At 46.7% G+C, this 19,269-nt stretch overlaps 1 protein-coding gene across 2 annotated transcripts in view; it reads right to left on the bottom strand.

Annotated features, from left to right (window-relative positions):
• Positions 1-19,269, bottom strand: part of PLXNA3 (plexin A3) — a 71,508-nt gene that overhangs the window by 31,399 nt on the left and 20,840 nt on the right. For both annotated transcript variants that reach the window (XM_066617890.1, XM_066617889.1), the window contains exon 9: positions 11,579-11,779. In XM_066617890.1, coding sequence (XP_066473987.1) covers positions 11,579-11,779 — 201 coding nt within the window. The remainder of the gene's footprint in view (positions 1-11,578; positions 11,780-19,269) is intronic.

The raw sequence follows: 19,269 nt of genomic DNA, 5'->3' as shown, positions 1-19,269 counted from the left end.
ATATCACTATCAGGACCCACCTGGCTTTACAAGTCTGAAAGCCCAATCCTATGTCTGTCTACTTAGAAGTAAGTCCCATAAAAGTCAATGGGGCTTACTCCCAGGAAAGTGTGGATAGGATTGCAGCCTAAAAAAACAGGAAAAAAAATTCACCTTACCCTGTCAAGACTCTGTTTTATTCTTTTTATGAATGAATTACCAATCCCACCCAGGCTGCCCTCTGGAGCATTTGTTGAGCTCCTGTTTCATCAGATCAGGACCATTCTGATGGCCTCACATTTCCCTTTGCCTGACTTGCCCAGGAGCCAAGGCACGTTTGCTTACTCACAAGTAAATGCAACCATGTGGCTTAGTTTAGCTTTCCATAGTGCTCAATACATTTGTAAGCTTGGAGGGAGGGACCTCCTTCTCAGGTGTTTTTTGGAGGCTACATTCATTGGATCAGGACCATTCTGGGGTTGTTGGATTCCTCTCGGCCTGCCCTTTCAGATGGACTAAGGCTGTTCACCTACTCACGAGTAAACATGCAATATGGTTCAGTTTCACTTTCCGTTGGGCTCCATGCATTTTTTGTTTTCCAGTTTTTTGGCCATAAATTTTGATAGAAAGGAGATATTTCACTTTTGTTTTTTGCATTGCATTCCACTGGAAATTCCACATCCAACGGTGTATAACATGATGGGATTACTCCTAACCACCGCGATTTTAGCGCATCACCCTCCCAGTGCGCATCACCCCCCTTGCGTGCCACCCAGTGTGGCCCGCACCCCCCGCACTCCCCTAGCGACGCCATTGCCAAGGGATGAGGAGAGGTGACAGAGACAAAGAGACTGAAGCCACACACTAGCTTTAAAAATAGAATGTCTCTGTGTTGTCATGACTGGGCCAGGAGCCAGAACATGACACTAACAGGGCCGCCCATTCATAGTTTCCTTTCCAAGGGCCCACCCCCTCTGTCTCTTAAGCATACTGTTGACCTAAGCTTTCCTTATTTCTCTCAGTATTTTTCACCTGCTTTTCCCTGAGCAGTGGACAAGAGAGTGCTCTGCCAGCTAAACCACACACAATATAACAATGTCCTAGGTATTTCACAATATTAATGATCATCATTTCACCCTTTTCTCAGTTTTCCTCAGTATTATATTTGCATTTTGGATAGTTACAGCATGTTGAACTGAAGAAATTGTGAAAATTAGCTTCACTGTACCTCCAATACCAGTAGGTGACCTGCCCTTGAGGCAAAGATCTATAATGGCATCCCCCATGCGAAGCCGCCACCCCAACTCATGCTCAGCGCAACAGAGCCTCACGCATCTCCAGGACTGATCAGGAAAGCTGTCAGAGGCTTCCCCACAGTCTTAAACTGTACTTCTGGTCTGGTACAGTTTCTGACCATGTTGGGAGCCTCAGAAGGCTTCCCATGCGGACCTAGAGACATTCACCGGGGGCATTTGTCCCGTTCGCTTAATGGTAGGTCTGCTGCTGTCCAATAGCTCCTTTCCCTAATCCATTCTCCCCACTACCTTTTTTTTCTCTAAGGGAATTATTCTTCTCTCTCCCCCCCCCCCATTAAGGGTCAGCAACTGGTGGCTCCTGGCATGAATCAACCATTACCTGCCTAAATACCTGGAAACAGAAAAAGAAGAGGAAAAGGGCTGGCAGCTATGGGAAAGGACAAGCCATGAAACCACTGTCCATTCCTCTTTCAAAGGAGCCATCGGGAACAACGAGTTGCCAACCAGGGCCACACAGACAGAAACCGCTTCATATCATCAGCTGTTTTGTTGCTCAGCCACCTGGTTGTAACCTTTCAACGCATTCTTTGCCAGTTGGAATGACTGTGCATTGCCTGCACAACACCAGCCTGGTTTCAGAGCCCATCCACTGTATCTTATACCATGAATGCATATTAAAAGTAAACAGTTTGGGAGCTTAAAAGAGACCTCCTGCTGGTCCTTACTTCTATCCAGTGTAAGTCAAGTCAGTGTAAGTCATTTAACCCTTATTCAAGCCAAAAATAAGGAATTAAGGCAAGACAGAATACTACATCAGTAACTCAGTGCTAATTAATATAACATCACCAATCACATTATTACATCACATTATTAATAATAGTAATAGTAATAGTAATAGTAATAGTAATAGTAATAGTAATAGTAATAGTAATAGTAATAATAATAATAATAATAATAATACAGCATGCAGCAGCATTAAATGAGAGAGGGAAGAAAGAAACAGTTTTGACTAGCAAGAAGTACTTTCAAATGCCTTTAAACCACACATCCTAGATCACAGAATCACTGACTGGGACCAAGAGCTTAGGATCATTCACCCACCACCTAACCCATCTCAATCCAGACTTCTGCTGACCCCCATCAAGCACAGGGAATGAATATTTCAGTTCTGCTCCAGCAAGCCACATGTCAGTGCAAGCAATAAAAGACAAAAAGGAACTAGCTCATCAGGCTACAACTACTGGGAAAATTGTCTGGGGACCTGGTCCTGCAAAAACTTTCGATGTGTTCAAATCACAACTCATTGCCTTATTTCAAAGATAGTGCCCAAATATCTTTGAAAACCATGGTCTGCATCAGACACTGATGCCCTTCAAGTGGAATGATAATGTGTGCAAGCCTGACATGTTACGATTTATCCAATACATCTGAACACTTCAAGCAGGGGAAATATCATGCATTGTAGTGCAAAATCATGTACATGCACTCCTCATTATCCATGCCTAACTCATTCCTGAAAACATTCCTTGCAGTATAGTGAAAATCCAGATAACAAGTACAATAAATATATTAATCTAAATAGGATTCCTAATTTGTTCCAAAGCCTTTCCAAGCTTACCCCAAAATCACCCTAAAAGCCTAAGAAGAAGAAAAGGGGTGATGGTAGGTGGAAGAGGAGTAAGTAGCAGGAGACTGGGCTGGTGGTGGTGAGGGAGACTGTTGAGAGGGTTGAGTGCTACTGGTGGGTATCAGATAAAAGGGAGCATAAACACTTCACACAGCCACTTGGTATAATTTTTAATTGCAGCCTTTGCTTACATGGACCAGATGCCTCTTCCCAAATAGTAAAATTAAAAAGTAGATAAAGAAACATGGCATTAATAGGCATTGCAAGGGAGGCATTGCATGGCATTGCAAGGGAGGGCACCAGAATGAGGTCTCTTGTTATCTGGTGTGCTCCCTGGGGCATTTGGTGGGCTGCTGTGAGATACAGGAAGCTGGACTAGATGGGCCTATGGCCTGACCCAGTGGGGCTGTTCTGATGTTCTTATGTAATATTTGCAGTATGTATTAAGGGAAAATTCGTATACCAAGTATACAGACTTATACAGAGTGTATAAGAATTGCAGTTCATTCACGATGTTGGGTATACGTGTTCACATAGTGCTGAACAAGTACACTTCCAGGGCCTGGGCCCCACATGACAGACCCTATTCTGGGCCCAAATGTCTGAACTGGACCTTGGACATGATGAACTTCAGTCTGAACACGTGCTGAAACATTCACAAGCAGTCAAAGTCAGACATCAGTCACTGGTGAGGTTTTAAAACCACTTGGAGACAAGGTTAGGACAGGCTTGTACTTGATGAACCTCCTAATCAAAACTTCTCTCCTGAAATTCTCTATCCATATGTACAGAAAAACACCAACCGAGTGGCTCACTGCCAGACCTAACCCAGCTTCCCACCAATACTCAATGTCTGGCATGAAACCAGCCCCTATTCTCTTTACTGCAAAGTGCCCTGGGATCAAAACCTAACCCCAGATGCAAAGCACACACAACCCTTCCCAGTTTGATCGTCATTCCTTGGGCTGAAAATGCTACATCAGCAGCTCTAACAGAAATGTATGAGTCAATGCGAATAAGAGCTCAGAACCTCACAAAAAACAGTCTAGCCTCACTAGAACGAAATGTGTAGAAGCAAGGCAGATTTCTACCAAACATTAAACAGAAGTCATCGGGAAAGAACATCAGATTTCACTGGAGCAACCCAATGTGACAGAGAAAGCAAAAGGGAAAAAAATAATCTTTTTTCCCCACTATCTCAGAGGTGGAATATTTCTTCAAATAGTCAAGGATTAAGATGCACCATCAAGATTTTTTGCTAGAAACTGAAATCTAAAAGCTATGTCTGGCATTTCTAATGCATTCAATGTGGCATCCAAGTCAGAACAGACAAGAGTGATTTTATCTGAAGTGTTTGGCAGATAAATCATAATGGTTTGCAGAAGGTTCATTACAATCACCCTGGGGACCAGCACACAGCAGATTTCTCACCACTCAAAAGAGCTCCGCTGGATGGTTAAGCACAGATGCAATGACAGCAGAAGAGTCTTTATTTGTTTGCCACCATCACTGCCGCATAGCAGGCTCTATCCCACAACTAATTGGACACATTACAAGTTTTTCCAACACTTGTTTTCTGGCTGTGGATCCGGCTGTTTCATCACCACAAGCTTATTGGTATACCAAGGAGTTGCTGAGTTCCAATTCATGGGAGATAGCACCTAAGAGAAATCATTTCAATTGTTCAAGCCATGTCCACATTCCAGAGAACAACCAGGGCTGTGACAGGGGCTGCCTAGTTTGTCAGCAAGAAATTCCCTAAGGACTCCCTAAAGACACCATCTGGTACCATCAGCTGTGGGGCTAACAACCAAACTTTTCTCATACCGGTAAATAACTGGAGCCACTCAGTCTAAACCAGGGGTCTCCAAACCTTGGTCTGGGGAGGGGGGCCACATGTGGCCCCCCAGAAGATTTGATCTGGTCCACAGCACATGGTGGGGAAGTTTGGTTGTTCTGGCACACAGCAACCTGCTTACAGGCTAGGTACACAGAGCTTTGTGTGAAGATCACTCCAGAAGGCTTTGTACCTTCGGGGATTCCCTTGGAAAGAGAACTCTCCTGTGGTGTGTGGGGGGGAGGGGAAGAGAGAGAGAGAGAGAGAGAAACTTCTGTCTGATTCTCAACTCCACAAATTATAATACACCCTTTGGAAAACTGAAAGAAGGAGTTCCAGATGCAGTCAATAGTCTGAGAGCCAATCAGTCCCATCTGTCCAACGCTTACTGAAAGCATGTTCTCTTTACAAATTAATTTATTTCTCAGATTTTTCCCAACTTATTACTCAATTGTTACCCAACTATTTATCCCTGCAACGCATTCTCTCCCCAATACCTCTAAAAAATTTCCTCCTCAAAAAATGTTTTTCCAAAAAAATATTGATTTTCTATCATATTTCTCCTTTCACAAATTCATTCTCCCAAAACTAAATTCCCCTTTCAAAATTAATTCCCCCTCCTCTTGTGCAAACCAGCTTTGCCCTCTGCTCCCCCAGTCCTTTTCTAAATCCACTCCCCCCTCTTCTGTCTCTAATGTAGTTATTTTATTTAAATTTATTTATTTATTTTATGGCCCTTGACACTGTGTCAGATATACGAAGTGGCCCTTGTGCCAAAAAGTTTGGAGAACCCTGGTCTAAACCTCACTAAATACAAATGATCTGTGATTGTAGTGATCTGTGCATGACAAGTGAACAATTGGACAAATCTCTCATCTGCAGGTCACTGTCAGCCAACACTCAAGAACATGACCTGCTATGTGTGTTGGGACCACAGTATTTTGGGATGGCTACATCGGTGTCATGGCAACCATGAAGTGCTGAGCTATACCCGAAAAGGATGCCTCAGGATGCCCTCAGCACTAAAAGCCTGAGGTTCCCCCAACAACAGGTTTGGAATAGCACTTGTACGGAACACCGCTTGGAGATGAGACTATCTTCTCCAAATCAGGTGGGGGAAGGGACAGCAGGGCAGTTGGTGTACCAATAGAATAACCATTCTGTCTTATGTGCCCAATGTTCCACAAAAAACTTTGAAGATAAGGCTCTGCTGGACAAGGAACCTGGAGAGGGAGATGAAATTCCTATAGACTCTCTCTCCTCTTTCCTGACCAGCAAGTGTACTGGTGCTGGGACAAGAACCTGAGTGGGAATGAAATCAGGCTCTCTCTGCTTGCCTTGTCCAATCTGATCTTGGTAGTGAAACCCAGGATGGCTCCCTCATTCAGGGATCAAGTCAAGGACAGCAGCTGCTTTATCCATGGGCTAATCCAAGGTGGCCTTTGATGTGGGGACTGGGAAGAGAAAGACACAGAGAGACCGACCAGAACTTCTGGAGAAGCAGCAGTGATTGGAACACTAATGAGAAGGAAGGGGGCAGTAGAAAGGACAGACGTTGAACAGGCATCCTGAAGAAACTGCCCTAACATTTAGAGCCAGTCTTACTTAGCACCACTATCACTGCACTGCAACCAGGATACTCTTGCCTCGCCTCTGCATATCAGGGAAGAGTACCAGGCAAATCACAAAAGAGTACCAGGCAAATCACAAAAACTCCTGACTTCCAACCATAGGACTACCCTCAAATGAGGAGGCTGGTTAGAAGGAGGTTGAAAGGAAAGGCAAAAAGAGTCCAATCTCTCCAGAGTGGTTGTTTAAAACAGCAATAGAAGCCCGGCAGAAGCGTATACCGCAAAGGAAGAAGGGTTTGACTAAGTCCAGGAGGGTGCCCGCATGGCTAAAGAGCCAAGTTAGAGAGGCTATAAAGAGCAAGGAAGCTTCCTTCCGTAAATGGAAGTCTTGCCCTAATGAGGAGAATAAAAAGGAACATACAGTGGCAAAAGAAATGTAAGAAGATGATACGGGAGGCCAAGAGAGACTATGAGGAACACATGGCCAGCAACATTAAGGGGAATACTAAAAGCTTCTTCAAATAGAAGCAGGAAACCTGCTAGAGAAGCGGTTGGCCCTCTGTTTGGTGAGGGAGGGAAAGGGGAGATAAAAGGAGACTTAGAGATGACAGAGAAACTAAATGAGTTATTTGCATCTGTCTTCAAGACAGAAGACCTCAGGCAGATACCGCTGCCTGAATGGCCCCTCCTGACTAAGGAATTAAGTCAGATAGAGGTTAAAAGAAAAGATGTTCCAGATCTAATTGACAAATTAAAAATCAATAAGTCACCGGGCCATGATGGCATCCACACAAGAGTTATTAAGGAACTGAAGAATGAAGTTGCTGATCTCTTGACTAAAATATGCAACTTGTCCCTTAAATCAGCCACAGTGCCAGAAGATTGGAGGATAGCACATGTCACACTGAACTTTAAAAAGTGAAGGAGAGGAGACCTGGGAAACTATAGACTGGTTAGCCTAACATCTATTCCTGGCAGGATGGTGGAATGCCTCATCAAAGATAGAATCTCAAAACACATAGACAAACAGGCCTTGCTGAGGGAGAATCAGCATGTCTTCTGTAAGGGTAAGTCTTGCCTCACAAACCTTTTAGAATTATTTGAAAAGGTCAACAGGCCTGTGGATGTGGGAGAACCTGTGCATATTATATATCTGGACTTTCAGAAGGCGTTCGACACAGTCCCTCACCAAAAGCTACTGAGAAAACTCCACAGTCAGGGAATTAGAGGGCAGGTCCTTTCATGGATTGGGAAGTGGTTGAAGACCAGGAAACAGAGAGTGGATGTCAATGGACAATTTTCACAATGGAGAGAGGTGAAAAGCAAAGTGTCCCGAGGATCTGTCCTGGGACTGGTGCTTTTCAACCTGTTCATAAATGACCTGGAGACTGGGTTGAGCAGTAAAGTGACTAAGTTTGCATACAACACCAAACTTTTCTGAGTGGTAAAGACCAGAAGCAATTGTGAGGAGCTCCAGAAGGATCTCTCAAAACTGGCAAAATGGGCAGCAAAATGGCAGATGCGTTTCAATGTAAGTAAGTGTAAAGTCATTGGGGCAAAATAAATAAATAAATAAATAAAAACTTCACATATAGGTTCTGAGCTGTCTGTGACAGATCAGGAGAGAGATCTTGGGGGGGGGGGACGACAACTCAATGAAAGTGTCGACCCAATGTGCTGTGGCAGTGAAGAAGGCTAATTCCATGCTTGGGATAATTAGAAAAGGCACTGAGAATAAGACGACTAACATTACAATGCCGTTGTACAAATTGATGGTAAGGCTACACCTGGAGTAATGCATCCAGTTCTGGTCGCCACATCTCAAAAAGGACATAGTGGAAATGGAAAAGGTGCAAAAGAGAACAACTAAAATGAGTACTGGACTGGGGCACCTTCCTTATGAGGAAAGGCTATGGCGTTTGGGCCTCTAGAAAAGAGGCACCTGAGGGGGGGCATGACTGAGACATACAAAATTATGCACGGGAAGGATAGAGTGGATAGAGAGATGCTTTTTTCCCTCTCACACAACACCAGAACCAGGGGACATCCATTAAAATTGAGTGTTGGGAGAGTTAGGACAGACAAAAGAAAATATTTATTTACTCAGTGTGTAGTTGGTCTGTGGAACTCCTTGCCACAGCATGTGGTGATGGCATCAGGCCTAGACGCCTGTAAAAAGGGATTGGACACATTTCTGGAGGAAAAATCCATCACAGGTTACAAGCCATGATGCGTATGTGCAACCTCCTGATTTTAGAAATGGGTTATATCAGAATGCCAGATGCAAGGGAGGGCACCAGGATGCAGGTCTCTTGCTGGCTTATGTGCTCCCTGGGGCATTTGGTGGGCTGCTGTGAGATACAGGAAGCTGGACTAGATAGGCCTATGGCCTGATCCAGCAGGGCTCTTCTTGTGTTCTCTGTTGCAATCTGAGGCACAAAAGAATTAATCACTTTCCTAAGAGAAAGGCTCATAGGATGCAACATGAAGTGTGAACAGTAGAGGGCAATCTCAATGAAGCATCCAGCAAAAGCCCCACACAAGGTCAACTTGATTTTGGTAATGATACAGAACTAAAGCCGGCAGACCTGGCCTAGGTCAGTTCAAGGAGGAGGATATATAAAGCTACTATTAGTGACTGTGGGAAGCTGAACCTGTGTGCTTGTCTTCACTTTGGGTAGTGCTAAATTTAATATGCATACTTTAGAATTATCTGCTAGAACACAGGAACTGCCTGGATGGATCAAACCAAGATGAACCTAGTTGCAGGGCCTGTTTCCAATAGCCAGATGCCCCTCAGAGCTTGCAAGCAGGGCATAAAGGAAATAGCCCTCCTCTTTTATTAGTCTCAAGAGTCAGATATATGGAAACACGCTGGTTCTGCATACAGCATTGCCATTTAGTTACCACAACCAATAGTCACTGATAGTTCTTCATGAATGTTTTTTAAAAATTGGCCAATGGCCATCATTCGAATACTGCTCTACTGGATAAACACTGGCTTGGGCAATCCTACATATTGTGTTGAGTGCATTGGGTTCTTGGAAGAAAGCTTTTTGGAGGAATGCTTCAAATACTTCTGGTGAGTTCAAACAATGAGACAAGAACAAACCAGAACTCACTGTTCTAAGCACAAAGTGCTTCACAGGAGCTGTGTAAATTAAATTTCCATTTTACAGATAGACCAGGGCTTTCCAAACTGGGGCGTCATGACGACCCAGCCAGAGGGCCCTGGCCTCTTTCCCCTTAAGGGACTGGGGCAGGGGGGAGGCAGTGACACGATCACCAGAATTGCGTCGCTAAAGGGGCTGCAGGGACTGGCATGAATTCACCAGCCCTGCAGTAGCCTCCCTGGGATGCGGGGAGCCCTGCGCGAGCATCTGCAGGGCTCCCCAAAAAGTGAAAGTGCAGCGATCGCATTCCACTTCCAGTTTTGCAGAGGCGGGATGCAATTGCTGCACTTTCACTTTTCAAGCTTTGGGGAGCCCTGCAAATGCTTGCACAGGCTCCCGGCACCCCCAGGAGGCTGCTGCAGGGACTGGTGAGTACATGCCAGTCCCTGGAGCCCCCTTAGCAACATGATCCTGGGCATCACATCGCTGCCTCCCCCCCCCCAGCAAGAACTTACTGTGGTCCTCAAACTCCCTGCGAGTTTGAGAACCGCGGAGATAGACAGATGAGGCTGCAACCCTATACAACTTTACTGTGAGTAAGAATCACTGAACACAATGAGACTTACTTCTGAGTAGACATGCCTAGATTGCACTGTGAGGCTGACAATTATAGCTAACCTGTGGCTATCCAAGCAAGTCAACAGCTTAGCCCTGCTGTTTTCAAACTCTCCGGGAGTTTGAAACCCACAGTAAGTCTTTGCGGGGGCGGGGGGGCAGCAGGGGCAGGGGGAAGGCAGCGATGCGATCCCCAGGATCATGTTGCTCAGGGGCTGCAGGGACTGGGATGCACTCACCAGTCCCTGCAGCAGCCATCCTTGTGTGCGGGGCGCCCTGTGCGAGCACCCGCAGGGCTCCCCAGGTCAGGGAAAGGGAGAGTGGAGCAATCTGCTCTGACTCCACAAAAGCAGAAGTGAAGCGCGATCGCCCCACTCTCCCTTTCTCTGACCTGGGGAGCCCTGCAGGCGCTCATGCAGGGCTCCCCGCACACAGGGATGGCTGCTGCAGGGACTGGAGGGCGCAACCCAGTCCCTGCGGCCCCATCAGAAGGGAAAGTGCAGCGATCGTGCTCCGCTTCCGGTTTTACGGAGCGGGGCGCAATTGCTCCGCATTCACATTTCCTGACCTGGGGAGCCCTGCCGAAGGTTGCGCAGGGCTCCCCACACCCCCAGGTGACTGCAGGAGGCTTGGGCAAGTGCACCCAAGCCCCTACCGCCCCCCTGAGCAGTGCGATCCACTGCCTTCCCCCTGACTCCTGGTTGCCCCCGCCCCTTAATGGACCAGGACCCACAGGCTGGGGTGTCGCAACGCCCCAGTTTGAATACCACTGGCTTAGCCTGAAACCAAACACTGAGGGCGCTGCAGCAGAAAAAATTGAAATGGGCTTACAAGGCCCTTGCCACTAGCTCACATGCAGTTCACAACATGGATATACCAGAAGGCATGGAACAACTATAGGGGGAAAGGCCCTATTTACCTAGAGCAGTGGTTCTCAAACTGGTGGGTCACGACTCACCAGTTCATGTAACACTTCCCCCGTCCCTTTAAGGGGCGGGAGAAGGGGTGGGAGGCAGTGACGCGATCCCCAGGATCGAGTCTCTAAGGGGGGCGAGGGGGTGCTTTGCACTTATTTTTTACAATGTAGGGCTGCAGCAGGCTACAGGGGGTCTGGGGAGCCCTGCGCGGCCCTCCACACCAGTCTCCAACTCTTGGAACCTGCAATCAAAGCTGGCACGAAGCACTTCCGTTTTGCAGGAGGTGCTTTGTGCCCGCTTTGATAGCAGGTTCCAAGCCTTGGGGAGTGCTGTGGAGGGCTGCACAGGGCTCCCCGCACCTCTCGCAGCCTGCTGCAGCCCTACATTGTAAGAAGTACAAAGCACCCCCACTCACCTCCCCTTAGCGTCCCCAGGATCGCGTCGCTGCCCTAGCCACTACCCGACAAGAACTTACTGAGGGAGTAATGCTCCCTCAAAGTTTGAGAACCACTGACCTAGAGGTAAAGCACAAGGAAGAAAATCTCATGGTAACAGCAAAAGACTGACAGTTTTCTAAAATAATAAGTTTCTAGACCTCAAGGTTATAGAGCACTGGGAGTAAGGAAAAGGGGTTGAAATGCAGATAGAAAATGTAAATCTTACCGAGGTATTCTGGCACTGTATGCTGCTCGAGTTGAAGCGTACAGCTGGCACACGCTGTTGGCGACCCTGGATGCCTAAAACGCACTCATAATTCTTCTGGCCTGACTGTGGCTGTGGAAGATTCTTGGCACGCAGGGTAATGGGCTGTAATACTCCCACCGGTATCAAGATCTCCTTGCCAGGGAGTAACTCTGGGCAGCCCTACAGGAGGGGAAGAGAAAAGGCATTTTTGCACATGGCGCCAGAAAATGCCTTTCACCTGGTCTTGGACCATTTGTGTACATGTGTGACTATTAGTGAAAGACAGAAAGCAGAAGAGACAGGTACTTCTAAATCCAGCATAAATTCTAGCTTAATGCAAAGACTGAATTAGCAGATGCAGAAAATGCAAAAAGCATTTTTATAGCCTGATCTTAACCATTCATACTCGGAGGTAAGCCTAACTTTCAGCTATAATTAAAATATTCTTAGCACTACAGCTTTCAGTCATGCGGAAAGACACCTGTATTAACTTATAGGAATATAATCTTCTCTCTTTGAAGAAGTCTGGACTAAGGTTTTACCTCCCCCACAACATAGACCCACATGACCCTCCTCACTTCACAGGCCCCATCCTGAACAGAAAACCCAGGATGTCTGGTTCCCAGCTCTTGCCTGGAGCGGCCACATGAGAAATGCAGAGATGAAAGCCTCCTGGGCGCTTGGAGTTACCATGGAAACCACAGCCTGGTTAATTGCTCTTTGGTACCAAAGGAAAGGTAGGGGGAGGCATGCTGGGCTGGCTGCTGTGTTCGCATGGCCAGTAAGTAGGCAGGGTGGCCTCGGTCCATGGGAAGCAATTCAGGAAATGTAGTCCTGACCTGAAGAACAATCAAACCTTGGGTGCAACTTCCTGTTCAGATCTGAGACAATGGGGTCAAAACAAAAGGCAGAGCTTGTTTGGAAAAGAGGTCAGGAAGTGTCGAGCTGCCCTCCAGCTCTCCCATCTCAATATGCAGCACCCTTTTGCCCGCCCTCCATCTCTAAGTCCTGAGGCTAAGCACCTCCATATTACCAGTGCCTCTGAAGCTGAACAGTGGCTGTGAATGCTTCGCTTTCCAGAGCCTCCAAGATTGCTGTCCAGACCACTCCCACCCCCAGCCACCACATCCTACCGCAACCCAAACACTGGCCCCTCAAAGGGAGCTGCTATCAATTACCTACCCACAAAGAGCCCCGGGCGTCTCTAGGTCTATTGATCCCGCCGCCAGTGCCAGACGATTGATCATGAGCAACTGGCCCCACTACCAACAAAGAAGGCCTCCCCCATATCGATCAAGTCCCTGTGCAGACCAGGCACATTAGCGCTGTTATCAGCTGCCAATGCAGTTGATCTGCCACCTGCCAACTCTCCTCTGACTGCTTGGGATTCCCTGGATGGGAGGGGACACACTTCTCTGTGGAGATCCCTTTCACAAGGGCGGTTGGTGGCTCACTCGTCTGCCTACACAGGATGCAATTCAGACCATGGTACATCATCTGACATCCACAATAGCTCTTAGCTTACTTTTTAAAAGGAAAGTTTCTCGGTTGCGTGGTTATGAAGGTATGTTTAATATGGCCAGGATTGGGGGTTGGGAAGTTGCTAGTGTTAGGGAAAGAGGAAAGAGTGAAAGCTGCTATTTTTTTTCAGGAGCTCTCTGTTCTTTTTGTCTCTTCTGCCTTGTCAACAGTACATTTTGAATTCTGCATAATCTCAAAATATCGCAATAGGATTTTTTAAAACATGCCTGTCAAAAATGTTAAAAAGTTTAATATTTGCATTGAACTGAAAGCAGAACTGGAATGCCCTTGCTGCACTTTAGAGTCCTCAACAATGCTGAAGCCGGGAGGAACAAGAGACATTTCTCTCCAAGAGGTGCCCAGGCCAGTTCTTCCACTTGCCTAACTATACCCAAGACACTTACATCTCTCTCTCCTGAGAGGAACCAATGGTTGGTAAAAGCTTCCACCTCTTCCCTCCTGGCTTTAGTTGTTTTGTTAATCTCCTGTTTTTCTCTCTTTCCCTCTTTGTGCGCAGCTGCATGTTTACTTGGAAGTAAATCTCAATGTTCAGTGGGGTTTACTACCAAATAAAGAGGATTGCTGCCTTAAAACTTTTTCTTGCTTCTGAGCTTGCTAAAAAAAAAAAAATCCATCACATCTTAATTTAATCTTTCCTATTGCTTCCATATCCGTTTCTCTTTTCTCCTCCCCTGCCTCTTAATTATGTTTCCCATGCTCCTCACACATGCTTTTTCTTGCCACAATGCATAAGATCCAGCTGTTACTAAGAAGTCCTGTTAAATGCAGTGGGCTCTACTTTCACATAAGCGTGCACAGGATTTCAGCTCCAATTTTTCACTTCTTGTCCCATATTTGCGTCACCCTGTCCTCCACCAACAATCTGCCTGGAGGTTGCCTCTCAGATTTCTACCACTGCAGTGTAGCTTTTTCCTTTCTCAGTGAATAAACAGAGAGCACACACGCATTTGAGTTGTTTTGTGGTGGTTATCAAATGCTGAAGAAAACATACCCTGCACAAGCTCAGTATACAACCATCCAGTTCTTCTAGATCAGGGGTGCTCACACTTTTTTGGCTTGAGAGCTACTTTGAAATCCAGCAAGGCCCGGAGATCTACCAGAGTTTTTTTAAAATCCCATTATAGTCAGTGGGGCTTACTCCTGTGTAAATGTGGACAGAATTGCAACCTCAGAGCCCAACCCATGGTGTCTACTCAGAAGCAAGTCCCATGCTAGTCAATGGGGACTACTCTCCGGTAAGTGTGGATAGGAGCTTTAGAGCAGGGGTGCTCAAACTTTCAACTTTAGGGATCCTGGACCTTTAAATTGTGTAGGAGAGAATTTCAGCAGATGCAGCTTGTCATCCATCCAGTTCTTCTAGATCATCTTAGCTCTTCTGATAAAAAATAGAGAGAAGAGCCAAGAGGTTTTTGCACCACCCATCGCAAGGTGATGGGTGATCTTCTCTCACTGTCCGGGCCACTGAGAGATGGGATTGGGCCCAGTGAAAGATGCCGGATTGCCTTCCCTTCATAAATTTTCCTACAAAACAGATGTTACTACATTTTAAAACAAATTTTGAATTGACAGTTTTAACTTTCAATTTATATTTAAAATGTCGTAACAACTGAAATACTGGACTTGATCTAGGTTGTCTGAAACATTGTACTCTCCTATACAAGCCTATGTGAGAGGGCTTTCTCTCATCCCCACCACCCTCTGACATCCTTACTTTGAATAGTGCTATTGCATTGCTTTTTTTCTACCTCAGCAAAGTTCTCCTGATTTGCTTTTTCTTCTAACAATAATACACGGGCACCCAAGAACTAGCTTTCATTGTCTCCCCATTACTATGTAATGATTCTGAAACAAAGCCTTGGTGCAACAAACTTGCCTAGTTTTGTTTTTTTCTTCCCTTTTTTTTCCTCTTCTCTGCTGTAGACTTATATTTATACTCCATATACAGTGGCGATCCTGACCCAGTACCGCCTAGGGCCACAACCACAAGCTGCTGCTCCTCCCAGTCAGCCAAGCTGCCACCCCCGTCTCCCTTCAGGAGGCCTGGAAGCCTCCCCACTCCTCAGAATGCCTTCTAAGGGCATAAAAAGGCTATTTCTGGTTTCCCCCATGAAACCCAAAGAGATGTTTTTCAGCCCTTTGAGGGCTTTTAAACGTGGGTGACCTACTACTGGGCCTGTAGTTCTGATCTGAAGGTGTAAATTTTACTTTCCCGTGTTTGAACTATATCAGGTTTGCCCAAACATTTTGGCAGGAGGGCCATATCATCTCTCTGGCACTGTGTCAGGGGCTGGGGAAAAAAAAGAATTAATTTACATTTAAAATTTGAATAAATTTACATAAATGAATTTATTAGAGATGGAACTTATATGAATGAATGAAGGTCTTGCAGTAACTCAAGTCATATAAAAATCCTTGCACAAAGCAAGGCCAGCCTTTCCTTTGCTACCACTGCTGCATCACAGACATGAAACAGTAAGTAGTGGAGGGAGCCCTCAACCCACAGCTCAGGTGAGAGGTTGAACAGTCGTCCTCATGCTGAGAGCAGTTGAATCAGGCCAGCACGGACTCCAGTAAGTCTCTGGAGGGCCAGAAGCTCACTGGAGACTGGGTGCTCCCTGAGGGCCTAAATGGGAGCCCCTGAGGGCCGTAAGTGGCCCCCGGGCCAGGGTTTGGGCACCCCTGAACTATATTAATACATGTTGGGGCTTACGAAGAAGATCAAGACTGCATTTCTACCACAGCTTTAATTCTATTCTCCTAATGCTTTGGTTCTCAAACTTTTTAAACTGGCAGCTCCCTACTGACCTACTGGGCCATTGGCCATGGCTCCCCATCAGGGCTACAATCCTATTCATTGTATAGGGCAGCAGGTTTTTCCCACAAGGATTCCACAGCTTCCTCTTCCACAGCTTGTTTCCACAACTCCCCAGAGAGCCACGGCTCACAGTTTGGGAACCACTGCCCTAATGCATTTGAGGGACGTGGACGGACAGACGGTGGTTTGTTAAGGAATCTGAGAGCTGTTCAAGTTACCCTTAATAAACCATAGTCTCCGGAACGCATAAGGTGTCCCAATCCACTGAGGGAAAGTGGATTAAAACTGTAGTGGAAATGCTGCCCTGGATAGTCCAAGACTGAGGTACCCAAATTTATTTTGTAATAAATTTGTTTTGTACTGTATATTTTTGTTATGGCCCAGGTCCCCAGATCCCAGGGATTTTGTCCCCTGACCCCTTCTCCTCAGGTCTGCTCACTGTCTGCAATTCTGTTTCCAAAGTATCAGGCAGTTAAAGGGGCACAGGCAGTTAAAGGGGCATCTTTTCACCCTACTTTAGGTTTTCAAAAGGAAAAATTGACACCAAAGTCGTCCTCTTAAATGGTGGTGAGGGAGCAGGGCAAGGGAAGGCTGCTGCTTGGTAATGAGTAAGGTGCAATACAAGTGAAGCATATTGAAGCAAAAATCCTAACTGATGGGGGTCTGAACTATCACACAGTAACCCAGAAAGAAAGGCCCTTGGAACAATCCTGTGGTGTGTGGTGAGGAGCAAACATCAACTCAGTGTGTAGAAGCCAGAAACCATGAAAAGGGCAAATTCCAAGCCTGGAATTACTAGAAAGGACTGAAAATAAATGGACAATATTGCAATATCTTTATATAAATACCTCTATCGCTCTTGCTCATTCAATGGCAAGCACCAAGTAGGAGAAGAAATGAGGGCCAACCAGCCTGCATGTTGCTGAGGGGGGCCCCAACACCTGGTAGGGAAAAATCCTTCATCACTCTTCCCCCTGTTTGAGGAACAGGCCCTCTTGCAAGTGCTAGTGGAGGATGGAAATCTCTCCGCTCTGCTCCACCCCTCCAGTCCTTTACAGCACAATTCAATGTAGAAGTAAAACCACTAAATTCCATAGGCTTTGCTCCCAAGCAAGTATGCATAGGATTGCAGCCCCATTTGCCAGACAAGTAACTGCACCACAATCTGGGAAAAGACTGGAATGTGATTTCTCAGTTTCCTCCTGACCATTCCACAAAGATCCTCCTTTGCCTTTTTGCATGCTCTCCTAACTAATAAACCAAGTTGTTGTGACCTAGAGCAGGGGTGCCCAAACTCCGGCCCTGGGGCCACTTGTGACCCTCGAGGCCTCTCAATGCGGCCCTCAGGGAGCCCCCAGTCTCCAATGAGCCTCTGGCCCTCCAGAGATTTGTTGAAGCCTGCACTGGCCCAACGCAACTGCTCTCAGCTTGAGGGAGATTGTTTGACCTCTCGCGTGAGCTGTGGGATGTGGGCTCCCTCCACTGCTTGCTGTTTCACGTCTGTGATGCAGTAGCGGCAGCAAAGGAAAGGCCAGCCTTGCTTTGTGCAAGGCCTTTTATAGGCCTTGAGCTATTGCAAGACCTTCATTCATTCATATAATAAGTTCATCTTTAATACATTCATTTATGTAAACTTATGTAAATTTATTCAAATTTTAAAAGTAAATTAATTCTTTTTTCCCCGGCCCCCAACACAGTGTCTGAGAGATGATATGGCCCTCCTGCCTAAAACTTTGGACACCCCTGACCTAGAGAAAAGGGAAATGTATCAGGATCTCTGTCTTGGATTGTGCCTTCTCTATAGTTGTCCTAGGAGTGTTGTGTAGCATAAGGAGATGCAGCATTAGGTTGCCACCTGCATAGGGAACTAGCAGTGCCCCTGCAGCTGCCTGGAATGGCCTGAGTATGCCGAGGGCTTGCTCACATATGGATGCAAGAGAGAAGCACATCTTGTCCTTCACCTCAGGTTAGCAAAACATCTTGGGCCAGTCACATGGCCAAGCCACACCACACCCCCTAGAGAACACCCCTACAAGCAGTTCAGCAAGGGGAAGGAAGGATCCCTGAAGTCCAGAAGTTATCTCAAGAGACCTACAGACATCCCCACAGGAGAAGGGGAGAATCCCACACTGCAAATACTTCAGAGGGTCCTGGAGGAAGCTGATTATCTGGATCTGTTTCAGTCTGGCTTCAGGCCGGGTTTTGGGACAGAGACTGCATTGGTCACCTTGGTGGATGACCTGCGCCAGGGAATGGACCAGAGGGAGTGTGTCCCTGTTAGTCCTGCTGGACCTCTCAGTAGCCTTCAACACCATCGACCATGGTGTCCTTCTGGGTCAGTTGGCTGAGTGGGGCTTGGAGGCACTGTTTTGTGGTGGTTCCGCTCCTTCCTGGCTCACTGATCTCAGAAGGTGAATGCTTGTTTGGTACCCTGGACTCTTCAGTGTGGGGTGCCACAAGGTTCCATTCTATCCCTCATGCTGTTTAACATCTACATGAAGCCACTGAAAGAGCTCATTCGGAAGTCCAGGGTAGGGTGCCATCAGTACGCTGATGACACTCAGCTCTTTCTCTCCTTGGGTGGTGGATGTGGGTTTGATGTGGGTGGATGTGGGTGTGAGAGAGAAAGGGCAGTTGGGAGCTGGATGTGGGTGAACAAGCTGAAATTAAATCCTGATGAGACAGAGGTTCTCCTGTCTGGAAGTCTGTGACTCGGGCATTGGACTATCTTCTTGCTCTGAATGGGTTGAACATAAGAACATAAGAACATAAGAACAGCCCCACTGGATCAGGCCATAGGCCCATCTAGTCCAGCTTCCTGTATCTCACAGCGGCCCACCAAATGCCCCAGGGAGCACACCAGGTAACAAGAGACCTCATCCTGGTGCTCTCCCCTACATCTGGCATTCTGACTTAACCCATTTCTAAAAATGGGTTGCATTTCTTCTGAAGGAGCAGGTCCACAGCTTGGGGGTTCTCCTGGATCCGCAGTTGCTCCTGGAGTCCCAGGTGGCGGCTGTGGCTAGGGGAGCCTTTCCTCAGCTTCAGCCGATTTGCCAGCTGCAACCACACCTTGGTCGTTCAGATCTGGCCACGGTGACCCATGCCCTAGTGACATCTAGATTAGATTATTGTAACACACTCTAGGAATAGGGCCTTCTTGGTGGTGGCGCCTTAGTTATAGAATTCCCTTTCCCTGGAATTAACAACAGCTCCCTCTCTGAAAACCTTTTGGTGGGGCTTTTGAAGGCTTTTAACTGACACTGGGGGTTGGTGCTTTTTATGACTCATACTTTAATTGTGGTGACCCTGG

The sequence above is a fragment of the Tiliqua scincoides genome, chromosome 2, assembly GCF_035046505.1.
Source record: "Tiliqua scincoides isolate rTilSci1 chromosome 2, rTilSci1.hap2, whole genome shotgun sequence".
In the NCBI taxonomy this organism is placed as follows: Eukaryota; Metazoa; Chordata; class Lepidosauria; order Squamata; family Scincidae; genus Tiliqua; species Tiliqua scincoides.
The sequence above is the reverse complement of the archived record's forward strand: the minus strand, read 5'-3'. Positions and strand labels throughout refer to the sequence as shown.